General features: G+C 46.7%; 1 protein-coding gene across 1 annotated transcript in view; it reads left to right on the forward strand.

Moving 5' to 3' along the window:
• The first annotated feature begins 9,791 nt into the window (after nt 1-9,791).
• IMPA2 (inositol monophosphatase 2) overlaps nt 9,792-13,077 on the forward strand; it is a 34,910-nt gene continuing 31,624 nt past the window's right edge. The window contains exon 1 of the mRNA XM_088469709.1: nt 9,792-10,246. Coding sequence (XP_088325835.1) covers nt 10,094-10,246 — 153 coding nt within the window. The 5' untranslated portion in view covers nt 9,792-10,093. The remainder of the gene's footprint in view (nt 10,247-13,077) is intronic.

Here is a 13,077-nt window from a genome sequence, read left to right on the forward strand (position 1 = left end):
CTCCAGTTTCCAGCCCACCAGTCATAATGTCACAGGAAGCTGGGATCTAGGCATGTCCTAAGGGCATGCTAGGTGCCTCTCAAGGCAGCAGTGTCCCTCCAGACACCACTCAAGTTGGAGACAGGAGCCACCAGGACCTGCCTGCGATCTGGCAGAGGTCCCAGCAAATATGTGTCCTGTGAAACCACTATAGTTCTTCCCCTGACTAAACAGGTAGCCTACATCACCTCTATTTAGCACCAATCTTTGGAAATTACACATAAATCTGCTAGAGTGTACATTAAATGTTGCATCATGGTCCAACTCCCTACCACTTTAATAACATACCTTATATTAAATTAAACTTTCTGTTTTTCTACAAAATACCCTTTTGGTTTCATTTGATCATAAGATGGAAGAGATATTAGGGTGGTCTTTATTACATGTGTCAAGTTGTTATTATATTGAAAAAAAAAAAACAATTTTAGGGATAGTGATACTCACTACCCTTTGAATCCTAGCGCTTAATAGGATGAATGTGAGTAAGCCTGCTGCTGTTAGTGGAATAAGAACTTGCTAGGTGCTAGAGTGTTATAATAGAATAGGAAAAGAAGATACCACTGCGCTGGCTAAACTGAATAGCTAGTATCTGTGTTCTGGTAAATAACACAAGGATTCTATATAGGGGTCTATTCATCATCACTTAATTTCTACAAAAGTAAGTGAAAATTAAGATTTTCACCTATTTTTGTAGAAATTAAGTGTCAAGGTTCATTCATATCACTGATATCTCCTAGTTACAATTGTCCCCCTATAATTTCCACAGTCCCCATACTATAGTATGGGGATGTGGAAATTATGTAATTATCAAGTTCCGAAAAAGCATTGTTTTCAGAATTTGACAGTGATACTGTACGCCATCGCGAGATGGCATACAGCACCCAATGCAGCTGAGGGATCTAAAAAGATCCCTCCCTTCTGTGTCCTCTTACCTTTAATATAACTCCCTCCCTGCTCCCCGAGCTCGCCTCCTGTGAGCCGGGAACAAGGGAGAGGGCACAGCAGCGGCGGGGCGGGGTACTGACGCAGCGGGGCTGCATGATCTGAGCGGGGGTCACAGACTCCCACGGTAGCTGTAGCTCTACGGCAGCGGGGGGTCAGGGGACAGTCAGCGGGGTTGGCCGGGGGGCGAGCGGGAGGGGGGAGCGAAGAGGCAATCGGGCCGGGGAGGTTGGGTGCTTGCCTTGTCCGTCTTCTTTACTGTCTTTTCACAGCCTATCTTCAAGACAGGCTGTGAAGAGCCAAGGCAGCAGGAGAAATGTCCCCTTATTCCGAAAAGCTGTCTCCTCTAAAGGAGCAGCTTTTGGGAAGTAATAATTAAGTATGGGAGGCATGATGGATGAACTCGCAGGGAGTTAAATCCTTAATTATTACAGGGGAAATTTTTCTCTTAATGAAAAGACCCCATAATGAGAAGCGACTATGTCAGGGAAAGCCCAGCATGGCACTGTTGCACCTCATGTGACCACATCAGGCAAGGGGTTAAAGCAAAGCAAGGGACAGCCCTAAAGATATTCCCTCTCTACCTTTTATCTAATACTGACAATTTGTCTGGGCAATATGATCAAATAAATCTCGTTTTTGAAATTCAATTTTTGCACTGTTCAACAAAACTAAATGCAATGCCCCCACACCACCACCATCACCACCCTCCAAATGCTTTTATTAGTCATTGCAAGATTATGTTCCTATGCACAGCATAGCCAGCGTAAGTTGGGTACACACCTATACAATCATTAAACTGCACATAAGATGCGCCCTCCAGATCCAAGTGTGCAGGAACGTTTCAAGGCGTTTATCGGCTAACGCTCCTTCATACACACCTATATAATCCTCAGACCGATCAGCTAATCGTCCCAATGATTGTATAGGTGTGTATGCAGGAGCGTTAGCCAATAAATTGCTTAAAACGCTCCTGCAAATGGTTGGATTGGGCAGTCGCATCTTATGTGGGGATGTGGTCAATATCCCGACAGTCGGGATGTTGGCGCCATCATGCGCAGTTTAATATTTAAGACTTCCTGATTCATTGAGGAACGTAAATGCCGAACTAGAATTAGCTCAGTGTGTGCAGGGGTCACACTGATCGGATAAACGCTCCCTGGATCGGAGCTTTTATATAATCTGCTTTGCATTATGTGTACCCAGCTTTACTTGCAGTTGAGGAAATTTAGCCGCACAAGTGGGAATCAAGGAACCTGGCATAAACAAAGGTAAATTGTGTGCTTTGTAAATAAGACCTTGATATTTTTATCAACCAAGGAATTTATTTTGTCAACAGTTCTGGCCACAGGTTTTAAATCAGTACTAATGTTACATGCAAAACAAGATGTCTGTTGCATTTTATATTATTACCATTTCAAATAAGCACCAGCGTTTCAGTGCATATACTCCCAAGTGATGTTGGGCTGATGGAGTGTGGAGATCAGCTTGTGAAGATAGCAGTGTTTAGATCTTTGGGGGTGATTCGCCTGCAGACATGGATTATCAGGAATCTGTGCATGCGCCTGACCCGTACTGCGCATGTGCAGTACGGGTCTGCGATCCTGCACGCAGTCCAGCAGCAGACTGCCAGTGATTGACAGTCTGCTACTGTTTCTGGGTGGGGAGCAGGCGGCGATGGTTTCCGTTTCCCAAAATGGAGGCATGTTGCCGCTCTTTGGAGGGGGGGAGTGGTGGGTTCAGGATTGGAGATTTCCTGGCCTCTTTTACTCATCTGCTGTGCCGGCTTGCGTGACCCCATGGTCACTCAGCCGGCCGATGGAATCGAAGTTGATCTGATGCTGCGTCCTTGGATGCAGCTTGAAGCAGTAATGCATGCAGTAGGCGTAACACCTCCTGCTGTATTACCATATTACAGCTATATCGCAGCTGCTAACATGTTACCATGCATATCATGTTTAATACTAGTCTATATTACAATAAATAACTTGATTCTTTTCAATACTTGACTCTTCCCTAGTATATTAATATTCATATTCTAAAGTCCTATTTATCTTACTTTTTTCCTACAAATTTCATTTTACTTTTTCATGTCACAATCGTGCAAACAGAAATATTCTCCTACACATACTGATGAACTTACAGGTCACAGCAGACTTTACTTAAAAAACATACTTACACAATACATACTGCAAAGCAGAAAAATAATACAAAATAAATGGTGGTTGCTGGTTCCCTTCCTACAAAGACAGTGACATTCCTGATATCATCCACGCTGCTGCATTATGTCTTCCCAAAGCTCTTCAGGCCTGATTCAGCACGGATCACAACTGCGAATGCTATAGCGATTACGCACGCAGTCTCACTGCGATAGTATGCTAATCCTCTGCGATCGCTATGCCGTGGCAGCACAACATAAGGATGCCCACCTTACCTTACACACATCCGTAATCTGTAGCAAGACTGCAAAAACACCGTTAATATCGAGTACAATCGCAGCATCACGCACACTTGCACAAGCTCTGACCTTACTCAGGAATTGCTAACCTCGCCGCACACAGTGAATACACAAGCTGTGTTTACCATTGCAGTGGATAATTTATGCACACCGCTGTATCAGCGTTCAAACGCACTGGCACGCTTGCGTTATGCCGAATACCCCCCTGTCACCAGCCCTAAACTGTACTTCCTGTCAATCACTCTGTGATGGGTCTGCGTAGTGACTGATCACAGTATAGTGTTCGTGCACACGCACTGCAATGCACACGCATGTGCAGAATGCAACAATCAGACGATTGCGTGTGTAATCGCAGTTGCGATCCTTGTTGAATCAGGCCCTGTATCTCTACTGTAGCAACTGTCATTATTTCAAACAGCAGTCCGAGGAACATCCACCGCTGACTGTAAGGAAGCACTGTGTAGTCCTCGTTCTGCCTCTGTGATATGAAAGCACATTAGGCTGTGTTATCCAATATCATTCATTCACATAAGCAAAATTCCATTTATTGAGTAGGGCAAATGGAAATGGAATTGCTGTGCTCCCACATTAAGGAGTATGTTATTCCAAGATGAAAATACAAAATGTATGAAGATCTGTTTATGAAACTGCAAATCCCACTGCAAAATACCATTTTGTGACATTCAGAGATGGACATAGAAACGCACACAGCAGCGTCTATTGTGGTCACCCGCATGCGACTTCATGCAAATGTAGTGTGATAACTTAGGGTTCATTAGATCGGTAGACTGGGGTCAGTGGTGTAGAGAGTAGGTGCAGAATTAGAGTCCACACGTAGCATTCCAGTTAAATAAACATAAATGGTGCTTTACTTCCAACATGTGAAATCAGGAAACAGAAAAACAATAAACAACCTAGCCCTTGTTTAGGGCACTAGCTCACTTCTTGAACCCTCACTATTAAAGTGCAGCTAGTCTGCAAATAAAAGTCCAAAGTCAGCTTAGCCCTGCTCCCTGCAGGTTAACAAAGGCTCCAGCCTGGTCTTTAGTTGGCTGGCTGCCACAGCCTCACAGTCTGGCCTGCTTCCTTGCAGTTACCATAGGTCAGTCCCCGAGTTTGATGGCCTTCCCTGTATCTCACAGGTCTAGGCTCAGGCCTCCTGGCCCCCAATGGCTTCCTGGCACAATGAGCTCTGTCTGACTGTTCTGCCTCAGTCCTCCCTGGACTGAATCCACTGGGCAGCCCTTACACAATCTCCCAGAATGCTTTTGTATTCTGTGTGGGCAGATCTCTCCTGCCACACACAGAATCTGCTGCTCACCAGCGCCATTTCTGGTGATACTGCCACAGTAGCTACATACTCCTTCCCTGGTGTACATCCATGCATATGAATGTGCAAGGACTGAGATACCCACTTTCATCATCTGTACATGCAGTAATACAGATTGGTGCATCTTTATACTCCACCATCAGTGGCACCATCAAAACTTGCACCAGTCCTATGGCAGAGGCAGTTTCTTTATCTGACTATGGCCTCCTATGCCTGCGGCTGTGCGTCTGATTACGCAGCTGTTTTCATGGACCATATTTGTGTGCATAACTAGCCACCTCCCAGTCACCACGCAGGAACGTCCATCATTTTTCCACAACTGATACCGCGTGCCTTGATTGCTACAGTTCCTTTGTGTACACTCTAATCAGGCCCAATATGTGCCAATATTTGTGCACCAGCTACATTGATTCAACAATACTGAGGGAGATGCAAACTTTGCCTTGTATGATGGGAGTAGTGGAGACACTTTGAAGTTTTTCCCAGGGCCGTAGAGAACCGAGATGGGTACTGGAAAAAAATATACATGACACAACGAAGCAGCGCCATATGCTGCACAGGTGGGCGCCCCTCAGCAAGAGGCAAAACCAGGGTGGGTGATCAGTACGATTGCTCTACCACCACAGCACAGCAGGCAGAGAGACTGCTGCAGCCCAGGACACAGCAGTATGTGCTGGGCCAGGGAGAGAGATGCTGACAGGTGGGAAATGTTACGTAGGGAGGGGTGGACCTGGGCCCCCACCAGGCTCCTCCAACAAGCGGGGGCCTGGGTAATTAGTACCTCTCCCCCCTTTCTGCATCCCTGAATGTCTTGTTAATTCTCAGACTGGCAGTGTACTAATGAGTGTCTTTTCCCCACATAATGACCTGATCTATACATGTGCTTGGAGGTGGCACAGTTAGGACATCTGTTTACATTTTCAATTGGTCAACACTTACCACAGTGGAAAGCGGACATGCTCCTTGTAATGATTTCTGCATGTACTTAAAATAGCTACATTGAGCATCTGCACGGGTTAGATACGGGATCCTAGTGGTCAGAATACTGACAGCAGTAACCCGATAGTCAGAATCCTGACACAATTATGTAAGTGCCCTAACCCCTAGCCGCCCCCCTAACCATAACCCACATTTCCTGCAGCCTAACCCTCCCCTCCTGCAGCCTAACCTTAACCCTCCCCCCAAGTAACCTAACCCTAGCCCTTCCCCTAATGAGTAAACCTAACCCTCACCCTTACCCTAATACTTACCATTGGGATGCCGTCATTAAGGATTCTGAAGACAGGATTCCAACTGCTGTTGGGATTCTGGCGCAGATATTGTGACCACCGGCATCCCGACCACCAGGATGCCGACTACATCCCATCTGCACATTTTGTGATTGGAAAATTACCTTTAGTTATTACCACAAATATCAACATTTCAGATGACGTGAAACACAATAATGCTCATGCACTATGCACTTTCAGAGCATCCTATGCAAAAACACATGTGGAAGGTATCATTGCCGATCAGTCAGATATTCTATTCTGTACAGTCAGATCACTAAGTGTAGTGTGGACCGCAGTGAGTGCAGTCTGCACTACAAACTAACAAACCCACCGCCGCCGACACCGGGTAGTACGCTCATGCTACCCGGCGGCGGTGTGTTTATTTTATCAGCCAATGAGAGTCAGACAGACTCTCATTGGCTGCTGCGTCCACGAAGGGAGCCGGCTGGAGCTCACTCATGAGCTCTACCTTCTGGTTCCCTCCTCTGGGGGATGACGGGAGAGAGACGTGCAGAACGGGCCGGGAGAAGTGGACAGTGGCAGTCGCGGCAGGATCGGGGATTCAGGTAAGTTGTGTTTTTTTTCTTTTTGTGTGTGTATGTAAGGGACACTGGCACTGCATGGGGGGGCGGGCGCTAGCGGGGCACTGTATGGGGGGTGGGAGTGCTAATGGGGGTACTGTATAGAGGGGGTGGCCACTACGGGGGGCACTGCATAGGGGGGGTCGCTACTGGGGGCACTGAATAGGGGGGTGGCCCATTCTGGGGGCACTGAATAGGTTTTCTACTTGGGACACTATATAAGGGGCACTATTAAGGAGGACTACTACTGGGGGCACTATTTAAGGAGCACTACTGGGGGAACTATATAAGAGGCACTGTATAGGGGGGACTACTACTGGGGCACTGCATAGGGGGAACTACCACTGGGGGCACTATATAAGGGGCACCACTCAGGCACTGCAAAGGGGGGACTACTACTGGTGGCACTATATAAGGGGCACTACTGGGGGCACTGCAAAGGGGGGACTACTACTGTGGGCACTGCAAAGGGGGAACTACTACTGAGGGCACTATATAAGGGGCACTGCAAAGGGGACTACTACTGGGGACACTATATAAGAGGTACCACTGGGACCACTGCATAATGGGGACTACTACTGGGGGCACTGCAAAGGGGTGACCACTACTGGGGGGAGGGGGGTCTTTAGTGATAGAGGTAGGGGTGTGTGTGTCTCTCTCTGTCAGTCAGTGTATGTGTACCCCGTCATAGGCTGAGTAGTATATTTTACTGTAGTGGTCCTAAATCCTGTGTAAGCTGTTTCTGTCTATTTATTTGTGGCTAGATGTTTTTCATTGGTTCGGTAACCAAGGATTTGGAAACCCCCCTATCAAAATCCTGCATTTGCCACTGCGGCTGCTCTCATAATAATGAAATTAGAAGCATTATTTTTAAGAGTTAGTGGGAAAGTTTTATTTTTATTATCTATGCAATCTGTTTTTAATAAAGACCAAGAGCAGATATCAACCCAACACTGGCAAAAACACTGTCAGTACCCCCAGGAGTTCCCAAAACATTTTCTGGGCAGGGGACAGACACATAAGGAAAGCTGTGTTCTAGGGATCTCTAGCATGATGCATCACAATAGAACCCTGTTAAAAAAAATGGAAGAGTCCATGGGCTATATTTTGTAAGCAGCAGCTTCTTGACAGGTTGGAGCTGAAAATTTAAAGCGGCACTTAGTGTACATTCATCCAGTTTAAAAAATGTTCGTAAATTGTAGTATGTGAGAAATATGTAGAATGCATGCTATTCTTGTATCTTTTTTTTTTTATTTAATTCCTGTTTATAGCTTATTGCTGTAATATACAGTTGCACCTAAACATTTTATATAATAGCACTTATATCCATTACAAATGTTTTGCTTTGCAAATTCTGAGCTGACTCAGCCCTGTATAAAACACCGGAAAATGGCCACTGTGGCCATTTTTAAAATCACTTATTGTTCCTTTAATGTAGATTTTGTTTAATTATTAGTAATGAAGCACTGTATTACATTTTAAAGACAATAGATATATAAATTATTACTCAAGGTCATATTACAAGGACAATATCAATAAGCTACCTTTTAAAACCAGCAGAGACCCTTAATAAGCCTAATGACAAAACAGCAGTTCTCTATAATTCCACTACAGGTATTAACAAAGTGAGTATAGAATTAATGGCATTTAACAGACTATTGAATAGGTGAAGGCCACAAAAATCTCTGAAGGGGTCAGATTGCGCAGGAATGGCCATATTATTTTATTTGCAGTATGTACTATTCTTGCATAGACTTTTGATTTTGACACGATTAGGCCACTTCCCCTGCAGTACCCGGGCCCAGCAACGCTCTCTATGGCCCTGGTTGGCTGCACATGACCACTTTGGGGTTTATTTACTAAGCGTGGCTTGTGTGCGTATTAAAGCGCAAACATTTTAAAATGGCAATGCTTTTAAAAGCAAAATACTCCATTTTGTAAAAGCTGCTGCTTGGTAAATCCTATTTTTCTGATTTACTGTCCTATGTTTTTATTATGAACCAGGATACTGGTGTTGGCAAAAACAACAATGTGAATTATGTGTGATCAGCAATTGACCTTCAGGAAATGAAGGTTACATTACAAGGGCAGAGACGCACAGATCACTCTGTGCCCCAGCTGACAAAACCACTGGATTAATATAGAAGACCATTTTGCTTTAGCATTTTTTTTTTCTGAAGATTCCTGCTCCCTAGTTAAAACCAATAATATGTGCAGTATTCAATATTGACTCTGTTATTACATAGGTCTGAGCTATTGCAGCATGAGATTTCCTGGCTCTCCAGCCGGTAGCAGTCTGTGTGCTGAGCTGCTGTGAGGGGGGGGGCGACGTCGGGCCCCTCTAGCAAGCCTCGGCCCGGGTAAACTGTACCCGCTCCCCCCCCTCCCCTCTCGGCGCCCATGAATACGCCCCTGCACTCGCTAAAGGGGTTATGTCATCCTTTCAATATGTAACAAACAGCGGTAACCCAAGATTACCGCTGCTTGTCACCGCTTTGATTTTGCCATCTTTAGATGGCGAGAGCGATGCGATCCAGCAGCAGCCTTTCCGGCTTCAGTGAAGCCTTCCAGGCACTGCTGGGTTAAACAGTTGTTGCACATGCGTAGACTGACCGTTGCACATGTGCATAACAGAGTAGCCTGTCGCTGGCAGCAATAGGCTGCCAGCAGATGAGTGGAGGACCCCACCGACGAGGATAATGTCCCTTGGACCTCGCCGATGAGGTAAGTAATGATGGATACCAGTGGCATATTTATTTGTATCACTGCGATACTAAACTAAATATGCCGCTGGTGTTTAGGTTTGTTAATAAATAGGGCCCTATTCTAGGTAGCGAAAATCTGTACAGTACCATCAGTGGGATAGTTTATCTACACAGATGTGTATAAAACTTGAGACATAACAGTGATTTCTCCTCCAGAAAAGTGACAGATGTGGTGAGTGACCATCTGAAGGAAAAGAATAATAATACCCTTACATGGAACTTGCAGTAGGCTCTTATGAATGACAAAACACTTATCCAGAGTCCATACTGTATATATCAGACACTGCAGTAGTATATCGATATGATCTGTCCCAGATGGCCAGTGCATGACCTCCTGGAAGGCTGGGCAATAATGAGGGAGGCGGTGCAGGGGCCGGACACCCAGGGGGAGGAGAGTGCGGGCAGCATTGCAATAACATCGAGATGAGAGGGAGGCTGCTAGTACTGCTGCGGAGACTGAGACCCGGAGTGTACATTGCACGCATTATACAGAGGGCGGGGAGGAGGGAGATGTTATTATTGTTACAGAGATATACATAACCTATATAACATCGCTGTTGCACCAAGGACAGGTGGCTGATCTATCCAACCCCGGGGGCACCATAACCAGTCTTCTTCCCGCCCCGTTACAGCGGTGCGAGCTCAGCAGGCTGCCATTAGCAGGAGCAGTCTGAGTACAGCTGTGCATACTGCAGGAGGGGGGGAACATGAAGCCCTGCGAGAGAGCTGGGAGACGGCAGCAGGACGTGATGGGGGGAGGAGAGGCCGTGGAGCCGCCGTGCTGTGTGGGACTGGCTGCAGAAGACCCCTGGAAGGAGTGCTTGGACACAGCCGTACAATTAGCCCTCAGATCCGGGCAGGTGAGTGCCTGTCACCGATAGGAGCACACAGGATATATGCATGGTAGTAAGAATCCATACTGTAACTATACAGGCTCATCCTTACAGCTACCTGGATTGAATCTTTGGAATAATTTAATAATATGTAATTGGGTCACTTTTATTAAAACATGGACTGAGTCTAATAGTTATTACAGGCCCCCTATATATAATAATGGGCAACATGCCCTATGTGGGCCGGCCTGCACCTGTGGCCCCCAGTTCCTTCCTGCTTTATGGTCACACTTGTTTGCTATACTAGCTTGTAACACTTGATTAAACTGCTTGCCGATAAGCCATTTCCCTTTCATTGACTAAATGTAGGGTTGTAATCGGGCCCGGCTCCTGACCCATTCTGTCAGTGCTGCCGCACAGGGGCGCCTGGTCTATCGTAAGAAAATCCCTGCCCTCCACTCACCTGCTGTAGGTATAATTTTATGGTCAGGGGGAGGATGCAGGGAAGGAGGGGAAGCACGGGATGGCGCTGGGTGTAGAGACACCTAACGCCGGCCCTGGTTGTAATTATGTGTGATTCAGCTATGTTATAAAGGAATCAGTATGTATTGCCGCCAGATGTATTGTCGGCGGACTAAATACCGATGCTGGAAGCCCGAACCATCAGGATCCCAACTGGGGCTGGTAAGTACCCCAACTACCCCCTCTCCCCCCAACTCTTCATTAGTGGTGCCTAACCCTAACCTCTCCCCCACAGGTGATCCCTAACACCCCACCTTCACGCACCCTAACCCTCCCCGGGGGTATACAATCAGGAAGCCGGCTGCCTTAATACCGGCAGCCGGCTTCCCGACTGTCATTTCCCGGTGAGGGATGAAATGCCGGGTGTCTATATCTAGACGCTTGACATTTCCCCGATGCCAGGAGACAGGCGCCCGGCATCCCGACCGAAGGGATGCCGGGCGCTGCGAGCGGACAGCCGAGGGGGGGGTGGGTTAGGTTTAGGGCACCCGGGGGGGTATTAGGGTCAGGCACCCCCCCCGGGAGGGTTAGGCTAGGGGGAGGGTTATGGTTAGGCAGCGGGGAAGGCGGGGGTTAGGGTTAGGCACTTACAGGGGGAATTAGGGTTAGGCACTTGGGGGGCGGGTTAGGCTAGGTTAGACAGTACTTACCTATCCACGATCGGGATTTCCAGCGCTGTCGGGCTTCTGCTGCCGGGAACTCTGCTGATGTCGGCCAGGCGCTGCCGGGAATCGAACCGCCGGCCATGCGGCCGGTGGTATTTCATACCTATTCCCTCCAGGGGGGGTGCCTAACCCTAACCTCCCCCAATGGCACATAACCCGCCCCGTGGGTGCATAATCTAGCACACACAAACCCCCCCCCCCCCCCGGCAGCTAACAGTCCCAACCTACCCTTGTTCGGGATGTCGGGCGTCAGGATTTCGGCGTATGGCTAAAGGTGGGCAACTGTATGCGTCGGGATTCTGGCGTCCGGCATTCCGGACGCAGGTGAATGAACTGTATCCCTGTTATAAATACATGTCCATTTACTAATTGTACATCTATGTACTGTGAGAAGGTATTCAGAAGATTTCTGGGGATTAGAAATACAAAATAGCAGCATTCCGATTATAGGGACTAATTCAGAGATGTGTGGTAAACCGACGGTTACCGCACATCTCCGATTGTACCAGTCTGCGCTGGCACAAGAACCGTACTGTGCTTGTGTAGTATTGTTCCTGCGTGTTCACACTGTAAATTGTTGCTGCTGTTTCCGGGCTTTGCTGCCGTTTTTGGGCAGGGAGGGGATTGCGACCGCCTAAGTTTCCCCAAACGGAGGCGTCGCCGCTGTTTGGGGTGGAGGGAAGAGGCCTCTGTCATCTGATGGAGATTTCCTGACCTCTTTTGAGCAACTGCGATCGCTGGCTTGAGTGACCCCATGCTCACTCAATCTGGCAGAGGATCACGCAGATGTTCCGATGCTGTGGTCATGAACAGTAATGCATGTAGGAGGTGTGATGCCTCCTGCTGCATTACCATAATAGTGCTGTCGCAGCTGCTACCATGTTAGCAATACAGTCCAACTTTGAATCTCCCCCATAGTTCCAAGCATGTATACTAGCCATTTTATTCTAAAATCGCTTATTGTTCCTTTAATGTGGATTTTGTTTAATTATTAGTAATGAAGCACTGTATTACATTTTAAAGACAATAGATATATCAATTATTACTCAAGGTCATATTACAAGGACAATATCAATAAGCCACCTTTTAAAACCAGCAAAGAGACCCTTAATAAGCCTAATGACAAAACAGCAGTTCTCTATAATTCCACTACAGGTATTAACAAAGTGAGTATAGAGTTAATGGCATTTAACAGACTATTGAATAGGTGAAGGCCACAAAAATCTCTGAAGGGGTCAGATTGCGCAGGAATGGCCATATTATTTTATTTGTAGTATGTACTATTCTTGCATAGACTTTTGATACGATTAGGCCACTTCCCCTGCAGTACCCGGGCCCAGCAACGCTCTCTATGGCCCTGGTTGGCTGCACATGACCACTTTGGGGTTTATTTACTAAGCGTGGCTTGTGTACGTATTAAAGCGCAAACATTTTAAAATGGCAATGCTTTTAAAAGCAAAATACTCCATTTTGTAAAAGCTGCTGCTTGGTAAATCCTATTTTTCTGATTTACTGTCCTATGTTTTTATTATGAACCAGGATACTGGTGTTGGCAAAAACAACAATATGAATTATGTGTGATCAGCAATTGACCTTCAGGAAATGAAGGTTACATTACAAGGGCAGAGACGCACAGATCACTCTGTGCCCCAGCTGACAAAACCACTGGAT

The sequence above is a fragment of the Taudactylus pleione genome, unplaced genomic scaffold, assembly GCF_031769625.1.
Source record: "Taudactylus pleione unplaced genomic scaffold, aTauple2 ptg000093l, whole genome shotgun sequence".
Lineage (NCBI taxonomy): Eukaryota > Metazoa > Chordata > Amphibia > Anura > Myobatrachidae > Taudactylus > Taudactylus pleione.